General features: G+C 41.1%; 1 protein-coding gene across 2 annotated transcripts; it reads left to right on the forward strand.

Annotated features, from left to right (window-relative positions):
• Positions 1-2,112: 2,112 nt before the first annotated feature.
• On the forward strand, positions 2,113-20,396 carry aoc1 (amine oxidase copper containing 1). 2 transcript variants are annotated; one of them, XM_017433939.3, is made up of 5 exons: positions 2,113-2,227; positions 4,105-5,643; positions 9,818-10,106; positions 12,191-12,323; positions 18,800-20,396. In XM_017433939.3, the coding sequence occupies exons 2-5, from the start codon at positions 4,107-4,109 to the stop codon at positions 19,067-19,069; spliced, it is 2,229 nt and encodes a 742-aa protein (XP_017289428.1). In that variant the 5' UTR covers positions 2,113-2,227; positions 4,105-4,106; the 3' UTR covers positions 19,070-20,396. The 2 variants fall into 2 exon arrangements, with proteins under 2 accessions (XP_017289428.1, XP_017289429.1); XM_017433940.2 differs by having other exon boundaries at positions 2,154-2,232.
• Positions 20,397-22,021: the final 1,625 nt, after the last annotated feature.

Below are 22,021 nucleotides of genomic sequence, written 5' to 3' on the forward strand. Positions count from 1 at the left end.
GGATGGATGGATGGATGGATGGATGGATGGAAGGATGGATGGATGGATGGATGGATGGATGGATGGATGGATGGATGGATGGATGGTGCTACACAACTGACACAAAGGCTAAATGCTCTGCACATGTTTCATTAGGATGAAATTACAGAAAGGATATGAATTATCAGGGAAATAGATTTGCCAAAGTATGCAGTGAAAAACACAAATGCATGTTCATGCAATCACAGGATAATGTGCAACAGATTTGTAAGAGTTGTAATAATATAAACCATGAGAACATCAGAATTATAACTAGAAGCACTCAGAGAGCACAAAGGAGCACAACCCTTTTTTTCTTGTGACAACCCCAACATTTCCTTAAAAAATCATCAAAACCTATTTTTTAATTTTTAAGTAAACTTGCAAACAAACACAAATCAACCAACGAACACCACCGAAAATATAACCTCTTTGACGGAGGTAATAAAAGCTTTCTGCTCAACAACAACAAAAATAACTATAGGGCTTCTCATCTTAGATTATAAGATTATAGATTTATACAAGATCAGAAAACCTGAGAAGGGAAAAAGATGCATGAGATTCCATTTACTTTGTGTTGAAACATTTTCAGGTTGCATTTCAAGATAAAAGTGTTTAATGGTTAACTTATATTTGTACTTTTCACTTGAGCATCATAAAGTAAAATACAGGGACAAAGATCACCCGTGTTATGATTACAAGTTATAAAAAATGTGGAACAAAGGTTTTTTTATTCAGAAAGGAAGTAACTAGATGCACACACTTACAGCTGCTCTAAATGCTGCCATGTTAATGCAGACAGCAGAGACAATGTAAGACAAAAAGGTCTAAGAAGCGTAGCATGTTTCTGTTCTTAAAACCATGTGTTGTTACCAGAAACTCAAAAAATACATCTCTGATCATCATTTAACAAATATAGTTTCTACAAAAACATTTCTGATCTATTTTTAAATGCTGTGACTCATGAGTTTACTGCATCAAACAGCAGGTAGTCTAACAAGGTTCCATCTTCTGCTCTTCGTATAAAAGAAAGGTTCCCTTGTTCTCCCTGTCTTGTATTACCTGTACTGCATTATATTTTCACTTTTAATTTTACCCACTTTCCTCGTTTTTGATATTCATCGCCCACTGTCAAAGGCAAAAGGATAATAATGTTTTGCCCATGTCTGTGTGTGTGTGTTTGTGTGTGTCTGTGTGTTTGTGTGTGTGTGTGTGTGTGTGTGTGTGTGTGTGTGTGTGTGTGTGTGTGTGTGTGTTCATGAGTCTGTTAACAGAATATCTCATGAACAACTTGACAGATTTTAGGAGAACTCTAAAAGCAAACATTGAATGCACATTTACACTTGATTAGCTTTTGGAGTTAACCCACATCAAGATGGCTGCCATAGCCAACTGACCTTAGGACACACAGAATTGCTGTAACTTAACTAGTTTTACAGATTTTGAGCTCAAATTTGATGTGTTAGTAGCTGAGTATCATCACAAACACATACTCTGAGTGCTACACAATTCCCCAGATTTTTGCTTAACACTTATGGCATCAGTCCTATTTGTCAGTAAGCAAATTATCGCATAAACTAATGAATAGATTTTTTAATCAAAATTTCAAAAAGCAAACATTGTACGTACTTCTATACAACTTACTAACTTTTGGAGTCACCTTATTTCAAGGTAGATAGCCACTGCAGCTAATCAGCTCATACTTTGAGCACTAATACATCTCATTAGATCTCATATCATATCACAAGGCCTTGCAAATAATGTCATTCACCAAGGATTCACCAAAATGGTTATAACTCTGCCATTTCTCATTAAAAGATGATTTTAGTCTAAAACTCTGGTTTGGAATGCAGCGGATGATATGCATTCCTTCAAGGAACACTCGGCTTGTAATTTATTCTATTTAACCTTATTTTTAAAAGCTTTTTGTAACTTTTTTGCTATTGTGTTATGTTTCTTCTTTACATTTAAAGTGTTATTGTTGGAAGGTGTCAGAGGACTGGGTCTTTATTGCCTTTTGAAAGACCACTGATTAGTTTATCACTTTTACCACCAGCTGTTGGCCAATCAGCCTGTCTCTGCCAAGGAGGAGGTCAGATGTACAGTAAGCAGCACTGAATTATTTCTGTTGGTATCCACACTGACTGCTGAAGCTAGACAACTGAACTAACCTGCCTTTTGAAGCTGTTGAGGCGAAAGACAGCTGCAGGTACAGTAAGTTTCTTTTGTTGTTGTTGTTTCTATAACCTGTCTTGCAACATTTTTTAATGTGTTACACAAACTAAAAATCAACACTACATGAGGACTTTTTATGTAAAAATATAACAGTGCTGTTCTCTTCAGTAGTGGCTGCTTTTTATTTAAACATCTTTCTAAGATGGATTTAAACTAGATTTTAACATAAATGAAAGCCATTTATTGTCAGGCATTAAAGGTATGCATTTTTTTTTAATGCAAGCTCTTGAATTGGTTCATGCAAACCAAGTAGAATTATGAACACCAATATTCTGTATGTTTATTTCCATTAATCTGAATCAGGTTGAGGTCTGGACTTTGACTTGACTGTTGCCACACCTGGATTCTGTTCTTTTTCAACTTTTATGTTGTAGCGTTACTGCTGTGTTTGTGATCATTGTCCCATTGTGAGACTGTTGGGGTCATGCTTTAGCTATCAGTGTCCCATGACCTTTGGACAGACATAACCAAAGTAGAGATGTTTTTACACATAATGCACCACAGCATGCTTGGAAAAAACCAAACACAGCATATCAGCAGAAGCAAGTTATACCAACTGTCTAACACAGTGGGGGTGGGGTGATGATTTGGGTTCATTGTGCAGCCACAGAATCTGGTCACCTTGTGGTCATTGATTCAACCAGTAACTTCTCTGTAGATCAAAGTATTCTAGAGTCAAATGTGAGGCCATCTGTCAGACAGCTGAAGAATGGACCCAACTGGGTCATGAAGCATCAGGACAATGATCCCAAACACAATGGTAAATCTACAATTGTATAACAAAATGGCTGGGAAAAACATTACTTTGTTGTAATAGTGTGGTCAAAATCCAGACCTTAATCTGACTGAAATGCTGTGGTGGGACCTTAAGAGAGCTCTGCTGAAGCATATGTCATTGTAACTGTTTCTTATGATTTATAAATACTGACTGCATCATAACAATATTCGGTTGAAACCATATATTTACTTAGAATGTACAAAAAGACATAACCATTTCTTTCTCAATGTCTGACATTAAATCAGACTAAACCTTTACTGTTTTATGTCAAATAGGATTTCCAAAACTATTTATATTTGCTAAATGCCCAAATATTGAGAGACACTTTTTAAAGATGCTTTTTTATTACTAACTTTAAAGTCACAAGTTCACAAAGACTAAGACTACTATGCCTTTAAACAATTTGGGGAAGCCCAGATGATGATGTCATGGCTTTGGAAGCTTTTGATAGGTCAGTTAACAAGATTTGAGGTATTTGGAGGCACACCTGTAGATGAATTTTAAGGCACACCTCAATCACACTGCTTTTTATTGTGACATCATGGGAAAATCAAAAGAAATCAACCACGAAATCTGGAAGAGAATCGTCCACCTCCACAACTCTAGTTCATCCTTAGGTAGAATTTCCAGGTGTCCAAAAGAGACATGTTCTTCTTTTCAAACAAATATACCCAAGTATTGTAATGAACCAGACAGAGGACCTTAAAGTTCAGTCAGACACAGAGCACATTAAACAAAGTTTATTTTAAAAATGAAACTGCTGGGAGTCAGAAACTTCTGTAGAGGCGCACATGAACTTCTGAGGAGGAAGAGAACAGGTTAGTGGCTGAAAGAGAATCAGAAAACTCAGAATCAAAGCTCTACCTCCAAAATCCACACAGGAGCTTAAATCTGGATGGAGTCCCAACTGACCTAAAGCAAAAAAGGTTTATTCTGATGTAATGTCACACAGTAAGAAACAAATGGTTCTGTAACTTTTAATGCAGTCTATATAAACATCTGGTTTCAACTGTATGTTGTGTCTTTTTATTCCATATTTTCATGCAAGATATTACTTTCTTTCTGTATTTCAGCCATGAGGCTTCTCTTTATGCTGCAGATGCTCTGTTTGGCTGGTTGTCATGCTTCCAGATCCAGAGACTGGGCTCATCATGGTGCCCCTATGTTTGCTGATCTTACAATACGTGAGATGAAAGCTGTCCAAGCCTACCTACGTGGTATTCCAGAGATGGAGCTTACTGATGCTCGAAGCAAAACTCTGAAGAAGAATAGTATCCTGCTAATGGAGCTCCATCTGCCAAAGAAACACGAGGCCTTGAAAGCTCTGGACAATGGACATGCTAGACCCCCTCGTCAAGCTTGTGTGATCATCCTGTTTGGGAACCAGACCAAACCCAACATCACTGAGTATATTGTGGGTCCTCTGCCATCCCCAACATCTCATGAAATTAAGCGTTTTAAGGGAGGGAAGCCTATTCATTTTGAGTCACGACCAATTACTTCTGTAGAATATGACCATATTAATTCCATTCTTGAGAAGATCACAACTACAGCTCACAAGGTGCTTTTTGAGATAACAGAAGGGTATTCCTACACTAACTGTTCTCTCCGCTGCCTTACATTCTCAGACGTTGCCCCCCGTGGGCTGGCTTCAGGTGAGAGGAGGACATGGATTATGTTGCAGAAGTTTGTAGAGGGTTATTTCATTCATCCAGTTGGATTTGAGGTGCTAATTAACCATCAGGATCTGGATCCTGAAAAGTGGTTTGTTGAGAAAGTCTGGTTCAACAACATGTATTTTAACAGTGTTGAAGAACTAGTAGAAAAGTATGAATCAGGAGACGTGCCAAAGATTAAATTGCCTAATCAATATAACGATGAACTGTATTCCACCTACATACCCCGAGGTCATAGTAACACTCCAACAAATATTCATGGGCCAAAGCTTGTTGAGCCTCAGGGACATCGCTATTATATTGACCGCAACTTTGTTGAATATGCTGGATGGTCTTTTGCCTATAGAGTGCGCTCCTCAGCTGGGCTTCAAGTGTTTGATCTTCGTTTTAATGGAGAAAGGATTGCCTATGAGATCAGTCTCCAAGAAGCCATCGCTTTTTATGCAGGTGATACTCCTGCTGCCATGCAAACAAAATACATTGATGCAGGCTGGGCTATGGGCACCTCAACTTATGAACTGGCACCTGGCATTGACTGCCCAGAAATTGCCACCTTTGTTGACCTTTACCACTACTTTGACACAGACAAACCTGTGCTCCACAAAAATGCTCTTTGTATTTTTGAGATGACCACTGCCATGCCCCTGAGAAGGCATTTTAATTCCAACTTTCAGGGAGGATACAACTTTTATGGAGGGCTAGAGAATACTGTGCTAGTGTTGAGAACAACCTCAACGGTTTACAACTATGATTACATCTGGGACTTCTTTTTCTACCTGAATGGGGTGGTGGAGGTAAAAGTTAGTGCTTCCGGATATATCCATGCCACTTTCTTTACACCTAATGGACTTCACTATGGAACAAAGGTGAACAACTATGTACTGGGCAACCTGCACACACACCTTGTACATTATAAAGTGGACCTGGATATTGCTGGTGAGTATGATGACAAATATGACACATTTGCCTTGTTGCTGAGTCAAGGTCCGGAACTCAAAATAAATCAATTCAGTATTAATAAATAATTAATGATGAGGCCATGAAGGAGGATTCTTGGTTGGCCAACTAAGGCAGACAAGATGAATTTAATGTAAAAATCTAAAGCACAAGGTCCAAAATTGAAACACCTTGGTTTTAGTATGATCTTCAATCACAAATAAACATACTAAAATAAAGTGTTGCTGTTGCTAATTTAGTTAGCAAACATTCTGGTAGTATCAGAACAACAATGACTGTGGGAATAGAAAAAAATATGAAGGACTATATATTTATATATTGTGCTGTATTTAAATGTAGTAAGTTCAGCCAATTACAATATACAATCTAGACATTACAATGTGAATATAAATTCCTAGACGAAAAACTGCTCTAATGTTTTTTTGAACCACCTTTACCTTTAATTACAGCGTGCATTTATCTAGACATAATATTGACAAACTAATGTAGGCAGTGTAAAACATTTGATTCAACTGAAGTTGCAATAGTAGTTCACCAAGATCTTGTACTGATGATGGGTCAATCGGATAGTGGCATAAAGTCCTGCCTTCATACTCTTAAGAACCTTAACAAGATTAGAGTCTCTGTGCTGGCTAATTCATGTGTAAAACACTACTTTGCTCTCTGAACCACTCTTTTACAAATTTAGTCTGGTGAATACTGCATTTTTATTTTGGAATGTCCTTATGTCATCAGGTAGTAGAAAATTGATAAATAGACAAGTGTGGTAATTAAATGTATTCAGGGATGTGTCATTTTATCTACTGCTATTCTTACCATCAATTGTGCATCATTTTGAAACATGGTGAATGATCAGATAAAAGGCTACACTCAGACTAAGTGACTTTATGACATTGTTTCACAATCAAATCTTCATGTTTGTTGACTAAACTGAATCTCCATCCATCCATTAATATATTATCTACTGCTTGTTCTGGAGTTGGGTCATGGGGCTCGCAGCTTGAGCAGGGAAGCCCAGACGTCTCTTGCCTCAGTCACCTCTTTCAGCTTCTCCAGGAGAATTCCAAGACATTCCCAGGCCAGGCTAGAGACATAGTATCCCCAGTGTGTCCTGGGTCTTCCCCAGGGTCTCTTCCTCGATGAACATGCTTGGTACACCTTCGTAGAGAGGAGTCCAGGGGACATCCTTATCAGATGCCTGAAATACCTAAACTACACTATATTGCCAACAGTATTTGCTCGCCTCCCTTCAGACACATATGAGCTTGAGTGCCATCCCATTCTTAATTTGTAGGGTTTAATATGATGTTGGCCCACCCTTTGCAGCTATAAGAGCTTCAACTCTTCTGGGAAGGCGTTCCACAGGTTTAGGAGTGTTTATGGGAATTTTTGACCATTCTTCCAGAAGCTCATCTGTGAGGTCAGACACTGATGTTGGATGAGAAGACCTGGCTCACAGTCTCTGCTTTAATTCATCCTAAAGGTGTTTTATCGGGTTGAGGTCAGGACTCTGTTCAGCTCAGTCAAGTTCTTCCACACCAAACTGGCTCATCCATGTCTTTATGGACCTTGCTTTGTGTCCTGGTGTGCAGCCATGTTGGAACAGGAAGGGGCCATCCCAAACTGTTCCCACAAACTTGGGAGCATGAAATTGTCTAAAATGTCTTGGTATGTTGAAGCTGTAAAAGTTGTTTTCACTGGAACTAAGGGGCCAAGCCCACACCATAATCCTCCCTCCACCAAACTTTACACTTGGCACAATGCAGTCAGACAAGTACCGTTCTCCTGTCAACCACCAAACCCAGACTCGTCCATCAGATTGTCAGATGGAGAAGTGTGATTCATCACTCCAGAGAACATGTCTCCACTGCTCTAGAGTCCAGTGGTGGCGTGCTTTACACCACTTCATCTGATGCTTTGCATTGCACCTGGTGATGTAAGGCTTGGATGCAGCTGCTCGACCATGGAAACCCATTCCATGAAGCTCTCTGCACACTATTCTTGAGCTAATCTGAAGGCCACATGAAGTTTGGAGGTTCTGTGGGTATTGAGTCTGCAGAACGTTGGCGACCTCTTCACACTATGCGCTCCAGCATCCGCTGACCCCACTCCGTCAGTTTACATGGCCTACCACTTCATGGCTGAGTTGCTGTCGTTCCCAGACACTTCCATTTTCTTATAATACAGCTGACAATTGACTGTGGAATATTTAGGAGAGAGGAAATTTCATGACTGGACCTGTTACACAGGTAGCATCCTATCACAGTTCCACACTGGAATTCACTGAGCTCCTGAGAGCGACACATTCTGTCACAAATGTTTGTAAAAACAGTCTGCATGCCCAGGTGCTTCATTTTATACACCTGTGGCCAGGGGCACCGATTTATGTTTCTGCTGGTGGGTGCACACTGTGCTTGCATGACTTGTTGCTATTCTTATGTGTGCACGTTATATCAGTTAACATCAGCTACCACTATGAACACACACGTAAGCTCTTCCCTATGCATGCTCACGCACATGATGCACGAATACTCACTCTTTAACAAATACACAAAGCCGACACACTGATGGCGCATACAAGGAGTTAATGTTATTGTAACCTAACGCAAACAGCTCTGATGAAGACAAAGAGAAAACTAAATTCTCAATCCAAAATCACAGCCTGGATTAAATAGCAAACCATAACCGTATAGATCTACTGTATAGGTGTGACTTGAACTGTCCCCAGTGCTGGGTGTGAACCACTCCAGAGAGAGTTAAAGATCACAGCATGATGAGACTGAAAGGACCACATCATCTGCGAATAGCAGAGACGGAATCCTAACGTGACTGAACCAGAACCCTTCCACCTCCTGGCTGCAACTGAGACATTTTATGCATAAATGTTGTGTAAAAAATTGGTTGGGCAGCACTGGCAAAGTCAGGTGGGGGACATTGAGCTCTTTGTTGTATTATGTCCATATAAATGTTTTAAATTGGTCTTTGTCTGGCCTGTTATCTAGGACCAATCTGCCTTGAGAAACCCTACTCGGGGCAATAGCCCCCTACTTCATAGCTCCTAGGATCATTTGGACACACAAACTACTCCACCAAGATAAGGTAGCTAGTCGTGAAGGAGCAAAACTTAATCTTTTTATTTTTATTGTTATTATTACAACCACAAGTCCAATGAAGTTGAACCATTGCGTAAAACAAATAAAAACAAAATATGATGATTTGCAAATCCTTTTTGACCTATATTCAATTGAATACACTACAAAGACACAATATTTAATGTTCAAAGGGATAAAATTGACTGTTTTTTGCAAATATTAACTCATTTTGAATTTGATGTCTACAACATGTTACAAAAATACTGGGACAGGGGCGTGTCTACCACTGTGTTACATCACCTTTCCTTTTAACAACACTCAATAAGTGATTGGGAACTGAGGACACTAATTGTTGAGGCTTTGTAGGTGGAATTCTTTCCCATTCTTGCTTGATGTACAACTTAATTTGCTCTCCATTGCCTAAGCCAAAAGGCAAGGCTCTTGCTTTACTAGTCCATCTACTATGCATAGGTTTCAAACAAATGTAGACTTAGTTTATGATTAACAGAACAAGGTCCTGGATATAAGAAGCTGAAGTGAGTTTTCTTCATTGCCCTTAGCCTTAGAGACAAGGTGAAGAGCATTGCTTCCTGAGAGGAGCTCAGAGTAGAGCCGTACCAGCTTTGGATTGAAAGATGTCAAGAGAGGTGAATCAGGAATCCTGATCAGATTGACTTTAGGTTTCTTCTCTTTGGAATTGTTTCGGACACATCCTTCTGGAAGAAGACACTGGGCAAGCCCCAGAACTCACTGGAAAGTCTTTATATCCCTTCTGGACTGGGAACACCTCTGGATCACAGGTGCTTCCAGGGGCATCCGCAACAGTGTTGTTGGGAAGAGGGATTTCTGGGTTTCTCTTTTTGACCTACTACCACTATATAACTTTACTTTGAATCAAGCTTAAGTAAGTGGATGGATGGATGGATGGATGGATGGATGGATGGATGGATGGATGGATGGATTGTTAATGCAAAAGTAAAAGAATAGTGTTTAAACAAACATAATATTTTACAGGTCAAGTACATGTAGAGCATATCAAGTTTTGTCTTTTTTATTCACAGGTCAAGAGAACAGCTTTGAGACAATGGAACTAAAATATGTAAACTTTACAAATCCATGGAGCCCAAAGAATTTCATTGTTCAATCCAAACTACACAAGGTGGAGCACAAGACTGAGCGATCAGCTGCTTTCCGCTTCGGAAAGAAACTGCCCCGCTATTTGCACTTTTACAACCCTAATGAGAAAAATAAATGGGGTCACCAGAAGGGTTATCGTATTCAGTTTAACTCACATGCACATAGTGTTCTTCCTAGAGGCTGGAAAGAAGAAAATGGCATCAGCTGGTCAAGGTAATTAATTGCACACAGCTCATGTTGCTACTCAAAATACAAGTAATTGTAACAGGGTTTTTTATATTTTGTTCATAAATATAAAGTTCTACCTATCTACATTGGCCACATTGTTGTCTAAAGTTTGTCATAGTCTGCATCTAAGGCTTGCTCTGTGTTATTTCTTATGACTGCTTTAAGGGAAGTATATTTGCAGAAATTATTCACTGACCTAGAACCAGTGGTAAAGCAATTTAACATCTGGAAGATCTGCTGTTAGATTACCTGCAGCTATGCGTCTGGACAACCCAGCACCTTTAATATCAATTGATAACATTACAACATTACAAATAAATAATAAAATAAAACACACTCCCAAAATAAATGAACAAATAAAACTACAAAAACCATGAAATACACATTTCAACAGGAATAGTTTTAAAAGGCTGATACTTGTGTAAAAATATTTTACGCTGATATTCTTTGAACATTGTGAGGAAATCCCTTCCCTTCAACCATCCTTCACTGGATAAGGGCCTGAAAAGTGCCCATTGTGTCCATGTATGTGGACTGACATGACTGCCTGTCAACACTGTTCTGAGCCTTTAAGATAATGTGACATAAAATAGAAGTTTCACTTTATTGTCAGCCCACAAAAAAGGATTTTGTTCTTGCTCCTGTATTTTGCCATCTTTTTCTTTTTGTTTTGTTTACAATTCAAACCATAGAATTTACAATATAATATATCCAGTCTGTGGTTTGGATATGTACTGTAAAGTTCATCTGACCTATAAGCTTTATGTGCATGCTCCATGTTTTGATTTTCCTGTTTCTGATGGATTTTTGTGGCAGCTTTACAGCCCCACATACAGGCCCTGAAAAGTTACTACAGCATTTTGGGTCCTTATCTGCATTTTTGTGTGAATGGAAACATTTCTAGAAACTGTGCCATGTTGACGAGGATTTGTTTTAGAAACACAAGTAAAAAATTGTTTTTGGGGAGAAAAAAAGTTTCCTGTGTGGAAAATTGGGAACCATCATAAAATATATGACCTAGTTCTTAGCACGGTTTGAGAGCATTCAACCACAAATCTTATCAGGTCGTGCACCGATTTTAGATTTAGAACATCTAAAGATTTTAATAACTGAATTATCAGGTTTAGTGGTTGGGTTGGACCCAGAATGCAGACTGGCACAAGGAGCTCAAAATAAATTAGTTTATTTTAAAAGAACAAAACAAAACACTGAAGTGGCAGAAAATAATAACTTACAGAAAGGTAGATCCCAGGGAACACAAAGAGAACCAGATAGTGCATTACTGCAACAATGAACCAGTGAGTAAGTGAAGCTAAGGAACAGATTATATAGACTGAGGGGGATGAGGAAGTGGACACAGGTGACTGATTACTAATTAATAAAAGGTGCAGATGGGTGAAGCAGGCTGGCATTGATATGACTCTTTAATGTTCCTGGTTGTCACTTTTCCTCTCTGTAGAGATATCCCAAACATGGTTATGGTTGGGTGAACCCAGTGAGGGGAAGATCAATTGATTTAAAGACATTTTTAATAGACCCATAACATCAGCCAAGAATCTTGTCTCCCCAAGTGGGACAGGCAACATACTGGTGAAAACCTCTGAGAGTTATAACCAGTGAACAGTGATTAAAGTCAGCTAGAATGAGCTTCAGAGGATCTGAAGGTAGAGACTGAAGTTTCTGCACAATTTGAGAGGCAAGCTCAGAGGTGTTTTTACATTGGCCTTTGGATGAATGTAAATTACAGTCACAAAAGTCTGAGGGGATTCATGCGGCAGGTAAAAAGGGTGCAGGGACACAGGCAGCATCAACATTTTTAGTGCATACACTCTCTCACCAAGACAGTTTTACACCAGCAGTCATTCATGTAGAGACACACTCCATAGGACTTCCCCAGCACCACCCATAGTGCTTAAAGTTAAGCCTTGCCCCACAAATGTAAATAAGCTGCTATACTGAAACATTTCATGTACAAAAACAAATGAAGCCACTGGCTTTTATTTTACTTCTAAACTAATTAAAAGTACAACTGTCATCTTATTCTGTAAACTTTGAAATATCTCTCCCAGATATCCTCTGGCTGTGACACGTCATAAAGACAGTGAAACCACAAGCAGCAGTATTTACACTCAGAATGAACCCTGGGAGCCTGTGGTGTCCTTTGAAGACTACATTCGCAACAATGAAGACATAGTCAACAAGGTATGGTGTTAATGTTTGGTGACACAACACATACGGTATTTTATACATGGCCATAGGATGATCATAGAATAAATGTCAGAAGACAAATGTTTCCATTATGTGCTTTTTGGAGCCAAGGCTGACTTTCTTATTTACCCTAAAAAAAACTTTTTATCCAAATGGTACACTTGTTTTATTACCAGTGGCATTGCTGTTATGTGTCATAGCAAAAAGATAAGGTACACTGGAAGACACAGCTGTTGACTTCTACGTATATATTACAAAATAAATGTCAAGCAGAAAATCCCAGGGATGAGACAGATCCAAGAGGTAAAATCTGTCTGACCTCAGATTGTGCTCATTTGAACAAAACTTATCAGTAAAACATAACAATGCCACTCTTGTCATAACTAGGAGGCTGTATCACTCAGAGGGTAGTATGATCTAACATCAAACTGTGAACAGATACTGTGAGGATCTGGGTTTGGCTCCGCCTTTTGGGCGGCGCCACTAATCATTACTCCACAGGTGTTCCAGTTTCCACTGACAAGACCATACAATACTTAAGCAGCAGGCTGAGATCAGATCTTCGCTGGAGCATCGACCCTACTGGGTTAGATTCTCCGCCTCAGCGTCTAACCTTGACTCCTGCTCCTAGTGTTAACTACGTTCTCTGTTTTTGCCTACGTCCTAGGTTTTTGCCACGTCACCACTACGGGAACTAAGGACTACTTACCTGGGACCACTCAAATACTTACCTTGCTGGAACTGGCTCGTCACTCCTGGAACTCTTGGAACCACTCCTCCTCTCTTCGGCGCTGTATTTACCTCCTGGATCTGTAAGCACACAAAGAAACATTATTACCACCACCTAGCAACTATTATGGATCAAGACTCGTACCCGAGACTCACCTAGCTCTCCTTCTCTTGCAGACTCCTCCGGATACCGCCCACTGTACATAGTTTTCACCCTGTAAATAAATTCACTTACCTTTATCTTTGTCTCCGTGTTTTGGTCTTGGTTTTGGTCTTTGGACAGAATCCCTTGAGTTATGACAGTATGCTCCAGCCAAAATAGTCCAAGAGCGTTACCAACTCCAGACACGTGAGGTTTATTACAGTCGCAGCCTTGTGTTAGCTCCTCGCTAATATTTTTTGCACTTCGCCAAATCGGCGGACAGGTTTATGTGGGTTAAGAGAGCCACCGTAGCTATGACGGAACCCTCTTCTCGACCGGAAAATTCCAAGGCCGCTTCGTTACTAGCTCGACACGAATCCCTGATTAATGTTCTCTGTGAAAGACAACAGTCTGAAACGAGTCGTTTGGACCAATTAATCCTCCTAACTCAAGAAATCCACCAAAAGTTGTCATCGCTAGTTCCCGTCGCTGCCGATTCCTCTTCCGAATCCGCTTCTTCGGTCACGTCACTTCCGGTATCAAATCCCGGACATTTTCGTGAGGTTCCCTCGCCGACTCCCGAACCTTTTTTCAGGGGAGATCGACAAATGTGCAGGGTTCCTTCTTCAATGCTATTTAGTATTTGCTTGCTCGCCGCAGTCTTTTGCCGATGGGTCGGCAAAGATCGCATATGTAATTGGCCTTCTTCGCGATAAGGCACTAAAATGGGCAGAAGCTAGGTACAGTTTTCGGGCTATCCGGGTAACCCCTTTTGACCAATTTATTGAGGATTTTGAACAGACTTTTGGGCTCAAATATACAGATACGAAAATTACGCAGAGATTATGGAACTTAAAGCAGGGTTCACGCTCCGTGGCCCAATTCGCCATCGACTTCCGGACACTGGCGGCTACTTCCGGATGGAACGAGTCAGCCTTGAAGGGAGTTTTCATTCATTCTCTTCAAGAATCCCTCAAGGACCAGCTAGCGGGATGGGAGGAGCCACGAGCTCTGGATGATTTGATCACTCTGGCCATACGCCTGGATAACCGCCTGCGTGAGAGACAACGGGAGAGAAGGGATCGGACGACCAACCTCGGTCGTCACGCTGCTATCACAGAGAACGAACCAACGATCCCGAACATGGACTTAGAACCTATGCAGGTGGGGAGAGCAAGACTAACGGCAGAAGAGAGACTTAGGCGCGTAGAAGCTAGGGAATGCTTTTATTGCGGGGAGAAAGATCATTTCCGAGCCAGGTGCCCTCATTTAAAAGGGAAGACTCACTAGTTAACCGAGGTGTACTAGTGAGTAGCCTCACACAACCTCTCGGATCACGATTGTTTGTCCACTCAACTCTCCTAAACCGTCAAATGAAGGTTCCAGTCCACGCACTAATCGATTCAGGCGCAGAACAAAGTTTGATTTCTAGAAATTTAGTTGAAAAACTACAGCTAACACTTACCCCATTATCTTCTCCTCTTCCTGTTATGGACATTTCTGGTCAAGTTATCACTAAAATCACACATAAGGTGGATAAACTACAGTTTCTGGTGTCAGGGAATCACAGAGAGGAGAGTGAGTTCTTAGTTTTTTCCGCACCTAACTCTCAGATGATTTTAGGGTTTCCTTGGCTGCAGATCCACAACCCAGTAATCAACTGGGCAGAAAAAAGGATTGAGTCGTGGAGTCCCTTCTGCCTACAAAATTGTCTACATTCTGCGTTGCCTTCATCCAATGTCAGGGCTGGACCTGAACAAGCCATATACTTAACCAAAATCCCGGTTGAGTATCACTATCTTGCTCCCGTATTTAGTAAATCTAAGGCATTATCCTTGCCACCACATCGACCTTACGACTGCGCCATAGAACTTATTCCAGGGGAGACATTACCATCAAGCAGGTTGTTTAACCTTTCAGGACCTGAAAGAGAGGCAATGAGGTCTTACATTGAGGACTCCCTGGCTTCTGGCATCATCCGTCCATCCAAGTCACCTTTGGGAGCAGGGTTTTTCTTTGTTCAAAAGAAGGATAAGAGCCTCCGCCCTTGCATCGATTATCGAGGACTAAATCAGATCACCGTGAAAAACAAATATCCTCTCCCATTAATCGATTCGGTCCACCAACAACTTCATTCTGCTACCATATTCACCAAACTGGATCTTCGAAACGCTTACCATTTGGTAAGAATACGGGAGGGGGACGAGTGGAAGACAACCTTCAAGACTCCTCTCGGACACTTCGAGTATCTAGTCATGCCATTTGGACTCACCAACGCCCCTGCAGTGTTCCAGTCATTAATTAATGACGTTTTGAGAGATTTTCTTAACATTTCTGTCTTCGTCTACCTTGATGATATCCTTATCTTTTCACAGGATCAAGCACAGCATCAGAACCACGTAAAAGCAGTCTTGCAACGCCTTCTGGAAAATCAACTATTCATCAAAGCAGAAAAATGTGAGTTCAGTGTAACCACCGTCAACTTTCTGGGTTTTATTTTTGGACAGGGTTTCTATCAGACAGACCCTGAGAAGACCAGAGCCGTCGCAGACTGGCCCACTCCCACCGATCGTCGTCAACTCCAGAGATTCCTAGGTTTCGCCAATTTCTACCGCAGATTCATAAAGGACTACAGTAAGATTGCAACCCCTCTCACACAACTCACTTCCACCAAACAATCCTTCATCTGGTCACCTGAAGCGCAATCGGCCTTCAGTGAATTAAAGGCCCGTTTTGTCTCGGCTCCAATACTTCGCCACCCTGATCCTAAGCTACAATTCATTGTAGAGGTTGACGCATCGGATACAGGGGTAGGGGCCGTCCTATCACAGAGGTCCACAGAAGACAATAAGGTACATCCATGTGCATATTTCTCTCGGCGTCTTACTTCGGCCGAGAGCAACTACGACGTCGGTAACAGGGAGTTATTGGCTATAAAACTAGCTCTAGAAGAATGGAGACATTGGCTAGAGGGGAGCGAGGTTCCATTCATCATATGGACAGACCACAAAAACCTAGCATATCTTCAAACCGCCAAGAGGTTAAATCCCCGACAGGCTAGGTGGTCCCTGTTTTTTGGACGATTTAACTTTTCTATTACTTTCAGACCAGGAACCAAGAACGTAAAGCCGGACGCACTGTCTAGGCTTTGGTCCCGGGAGAGTTCCTCCGAGCAAGAGGAGCCGATACTTTCCCCATCCCTGATCGTTGGAGCCCTCACATGGGACATTGAGAGGGAGATTCAGGAGGCCCAACGGGTTGAACCTGACCCCGGAGGAGGCCCTCCTGGCAAGATCTACGTCCCCACAGCAGTAACGCCTAGGGTACTGGATTGGCTACACTCTCAGCAATTTTCCTGTCATCCAGGGGTAAATCGAATGCTCAAGTTGGCCACCCGGTACTTCTGGTGGTCTAGTCTGACTGCGGATATCAAAGAGTTTGTCTCGGCCTGTTCCACTTGCGCCCGTTTTAAGGGCGGTAATCAACCTCCGGCCGGTTTGTTACAGCCATTACCCATACCTAGTCGTCCATGGTCACACATCGCGATAGATTTCGTCACGGGATTGCCACCGTCACAAGGACACACTGTCATATTCACCATTGTTGACCGTTTTTCTAAATCAGCACACTTTGTTCCACTTCCCAAGCTCCCCACTGCTTTTGAGACAGCTGAAATAATCACTCACCAAGTGTTCCATCTCCATGGGATCCCGGTGGACATTGTTTCGGACAGAGGACCTCAATTCACGTCCCAGGTATGGCGTAATTTCTGCAAGGGATTGGGGGCTGGGGTGAGTCTCACGTCAGGGTACCATCCGCAATCTAATGGTCAGTCCGAGAGGTGCAACCAGGAGTTGGAGGTGGCCCTCAGATGCCTGGCGAGTGACAACCCCTCAACCTGGAGCAAGAAGCTCGTTTGGATCGAGTACGCACATAACACACATGTCTCTTCAGCCACAGGATTATTTCCATTCGAGGCGGCTCTAGGTTATAACCCACCATTATTTCCCAGCTTCGAACTGGAATTAACTGTTCCCTCTGTGCAGGCACACCTACGAAGATGTCGGAGCATTTGGAGGCAAACTAGGAGGGCATTACAGAGATCCGTTGAACAGAACAAGAGACATGCCGACCGTCACCGTTCTGCGGCACCCAAGTACAAGGTGGGCGACAAGGTTTGGCTTTCCACCAGGGACATCCCTCTGAAAGGTACCTCGAGGAAACTGGCTCCTCGCTTCATAGGACCTTTCCCCATTGAGAGAGTGCTAAACCCCACCTCAGTCCGTTTAACCCTCCCGGCAGCTATGCAGATCCACCCATCATTTCATGTCTCTCAGATTAAGCCATTTTTGGACAGTCCTTTGAACCCACCTACCGTCCTCCCCCCTCCCGCCCGGCTGATCGACAATCATCCCACATTTACCGTCAACCGCATTATTGATGCACGGCAGAGAGGTAGAGGGTCTCAGCTTTTGGTTGATTGGGAGGGCTATGGACCTGAGGAGCGCACATGGGTCCCCAGGTCCTTTATCCTAGATGCCACTTTGATCTCATACTTTTATAGGGCTCATCCAGAGAGACGTCCAAAATCGCCAAGGGGCGATTGTTAGAGGGGGGGTACTGTGAGGATCTGGGTTTGGCTCCGCCTTTTGGGCGGCGCCACTAATCATTACTCCACAGGTGTTCCAGTTTCCACTGACAAGACCATACAATACTTAAGCAGCAGGCTGAGATCAGATCTTCGCTGGAGCATCGACCTTACTGGGTTAGATTCTCCGCCTCAGCGTCTAACCTTGACTCCTGCTCCTAGTGTTAACTACGTTCTCTGTTTTTGCCTACGTCCTAGGTTTTTGCCACGTCACGACTACGGGATCTAAGGACTACTTACCTGGGACCACTCAGATACTTACCTTGCTGGAACTGGCTCGTCACTCCTGGAACTCTTGGAACCGCTCCTCCTCTCTTCGGCGCTGTACTTACCTCCTGGATCTGTAAGCAAACAAAGAAACATTATTACCACCACCTAGCAACTATTCTGGATCAAGACTCGTACCCGAGACTCACCTAGCTCTCCTTCTCTTGCAGACTCCTCCAGATACCGCCCACTGTACATAGTTTTCACCCTGTAAATAAATTCACTTACCTTTATCTTCGTCTCCGTGTTTTGGTCTTGGTTTTGCTCTTTGGACAGAATCCCTTGAGTTATGACAGATACAGTATGTTCCACACAGGCCAATTCTATTACACCTAATGAGGACATCTCAGAGAACCTATCAGTGTCTTATTTTTCTACATTATCTTTTGGTTTTGTCATTGTAGTTGCTTAAAGAAAAAGTAAAACAAACAAACAACAAAATAAACTGAAAACTACAGTATTTCTGAAGTGATGCACCTTTTACAAATGAACAAGCCATGCAGGACCCACTGTTTCCCTGCAAGCTTACATCATTCATTAGGGTTACCTCTTCATAAAAGAATTTGTTCCTCAGATCTTATCGCCATGGTAATGTAACTCGCTAACACTCACATTCCCTTTTATTTGCTGTTTTAGTAAGATTAAAACCCATTTATGTTCTATTGTAAAAATTCTTGTGTGCAGGACCTGGTAGCCTGGGTAACAGTGGGTTTCCTCCATGTGCCTCATTCAGAAGATATCCCCAACACAGCAACACCCGGCAATGCAGTGGGCTTCTTCCTCCGACCCTTCAACTTCTTTAACGAAGACCCTTCTGTGGCATCCAGAAGCACCGTCATTGTCCGACCCGGCCAAGATGGCAAACCCAAAGTTCAGAGGTGGACGCCTGAGGTCATAGGCCATTGTGTGACAGAGAAGCCATTTTTCTACAATGGCACTTATGCAGGAGTGTAGAAGTGTTATAATAGTACAGCAGGCTATTTTTTTCCCAAGTTAATTGTACATTCATAATCACAAATAAATATAAATTACTCTATTTTGACTGAATTGTCTCAAAGCAATGTCTAATAAAAGTAGAATTTCTTGAAGTAATGCATGTCACCCACAAAGTCAAACTAAAGGTTTGTGAGATCTGGTAACACAAGTACGTGTTGGGGATACCTGTCAGCTATTATCACATCAGGTTTTACTTAAATGTTTGTAAAGTTGAATCATTTTTGTTATTACTATGTTTGATTAGCTGCAGTAGACATCTTACATTAGGTTGACTTCAAGAGTTATTCAGTTGTAGATGTGTATCTAATGATTACTTTATGAATGTGTCATTGAAATCCATCGTAAGATATTTTGCTGAAAGACAAACAGGGTTAGCTTAACAGGTAATGCTAAAATTTTGAGTAAAGATCTTTTGCAGTGTGTACAACTCAGAGTATGCGTTTAGATGACTCTTAGCTTCTACCACACCAGATCCTAACTCATTATCTGCAAAACTGACTGAATTATAATCATTTTTGTGATTACTATATTTGAATTTGGTTGACTCCAAAAGTCATTCAGTTGTAGAAATACATTCAGTGATTACTTTCTGAGTATAATTGAAATCTGTTAAGTAGTTCATGAGATATTTTGCTAACAGTTAGACAAACATTCAGAACTTACCCTTTAAGGTTTTCTTTAAAAATCCTTGTGATTAAATAACATTTAATTTATCATTTTTAATAAATGATCTGTAACTATTTTGAATGCAGTTTTACATACTGTAAACTCTTTACCTACAATTTGTGTGGATTTGTATTCTTATTTCTTCTTTTTTTACCTCAATCAATTAAAAAAATATACTTATTTTTGACTTATGTAAACCAAAGTACACATGCAGCCCAGCTAGTGAAGAGGGGATAATGTAGGAGATTTGGGGGGTTTGTGGATCTATGCTAATTTCATTTTAGGTCTCCATGGATTAGATTTAGCAACAGCAAACATCCAGGATTCAGGACTCTCTGTATCCGCCCTGTAGGATCTGAAACAATTGCCCCTTGGTATGCTCTGCCTTCCCCCCTGACAGTAATACTCATGCTGCAAAGACATCAGGCCTTCGAAAGCAAACAGCAGGATTCCAGATCCTTCTAAGCAAACACTATAGGATACCACCGGGCAGTGCTGTTGCCCCGGGAAACTTAACATGTAACATACAAAGTGTCTGCTGCACATATGAAGATTTTATGCTTCTAGTTTGTGTTTCTAATTTTTCAATATTACAACAAATTAAACTATTCATCTTACACGTGTCAGAATTCACTTTGTTCCAAACTTTTATGTAAAGCATTAAATTAAAGATTGTTTAGACTAAAATCATCTTATGTTGAGAAATGACAGTTGTAGCCATTTGGTCAAATCATGAACATAAAGTTATGAGCAATTTCATGATATTACAAGATGTTACTCTCAGGGTATGTGTTATAAATGTTTCTCAGCTACTACCACATCTAATTTTAGCTCAATATTTGAAGGATTAATAGAATTATAGCCATTTCTCTGTTGGCTAGTGTTGATTAGCTGTAGTCGCCATCTTAAATTTGAATTTCTCAAATAGTTTATAATTTATAGATGTTACTTTTTGAATGTTCCTTTAATATCTGTCCACTGGTAATGAGATATTTCGCAAACAAAAAACAGGAATGCCTGCAACAGTTAGTGCTAAAGTTTTAAGCAATCATTGACAATCAGTAGCACTTGGAGTATGTGTTTTGAATGACTATCAGGTACTGCCATGTGACATGGAAATATAGCTGCAGACACAACACCCTGAGGCATCTATTGCCCCTTTCACACGGACCCTAAAGGTGTGTATATATACACTCATACATCAGTGGCCCTTCCTGGGCTGCCACCTTATCGTGTATATATATATTCTATTCACAAAATTCAAAATATATTAAAGCTGCAAGCAGCATTGGCGGCCCTCGCAGCTCAGCGCCGCTCCGGCCTTGCGACCGCGGGAGCTCTGGCGACCCCCGTCTACGCTTTCGCGCCTTTCCTGCACCGTCCACTAGGTGGCGTTTTCAGCAAAAGTCCCAAAATACCTTCAGTCAGGATCAGTACCAGTCCTGTGCCATGCTGTGNTTTTATTTTTCGTGTAATTATAAAAAACAAAATACAAAATAACCAGTCTGTTTTTCATTATTTGATTTTTTAATGTCAATTGAAAATGGAATGAACGAATGATACACCGATTGGGTGGCAATGAAACATTGTTTTTAATGTGAAGATTTTGTTCAAAATACAAATTTTCAACATATGAATCACCTTTTGAAATGGGATTAAATTCATTATTAGAGGTTCTACAGTACTGTGTACATCTTCTTGCATTTAGTATAGTGCTATTCCACATAGTTGATGTGTAGACGCTCTCATGCAAAGGCAAGGATAAGACCATCAGACCATCACATCATATTAAAAACTGCATTCAGAGGTCTGAGTCACCAACACACTGCACCTCACACCAGACCTCCAAGAGCAATTTGTCATCAAATCTTATTGGGCTCTCAGAGCACTTTATGATGGAGGCAGTCATGGACACACTGGGTGCATTCAGTGTGTAGCCAGGCCCAGATTAGAGTCTGATTCAGACAGCAGGATGATCCATTTGAAACTGAAGACCAAAACCTTGTTCCTACTTAAGTTAGAATTTCTCTGGGCTGTGACTGTGGAAGACTAGTTGGTGACTTAGAATTGTGAAATACTTATAAGAAAATAAACAAAATGTGTCAAACTGAATTTTGAGTGTTTGCAACCAAGGCACCAGTGAGCTGTGCAGCTGTGTTTTGTATAGCCAGTTTTTGAAAATCATGGTTTATTTTTGTGTTCACAGTTTGCAAAACTGCATTCCAGCCATTGCATATTAATTTG

Source organism: Kryptolebias marmoratus, linkage group LG21 (assembly GCF_001649575.2).
Source record: "Kryptolebias marmoratus isolate JLee-2015 linkage group LG21, ASM164957v2, whole genome shotgun sequence".
Taxonomy (NCBI): domain Eukaryota; kingdom Metazoa; phylum Chordata; class Actinopteri; order Cyprinodontiformes; family Rivulidae; genus Kryptolebias; species Kryptolebias marmoratus.

Excerpts from the sequence above, each read along its gene's own strand:
- aoc1 (XM_017433939.3), top strand. The coding sequence starts at position 4,107 with ATGAGGCTTCTCTTTATGCTGCAGATGCTCTGTTTGGCTGGTTGTCAT. Across the intron at positions 10,107-12,190 it reads AATGGCATCAGCTGGTCAAG|ATATCCTCTGGCTGTGACAC; the intron begins GTAATTAATTGC and ends TATCTCTCCCAG. Across the intron at positions 12,324-18,799 it reads ATGAAGACATAGTCAACAAG|GACCTGGTAGCCTGGGTAAC; the intron begins GTATGGTGTTAA and ends TCTTGTGTGCAG.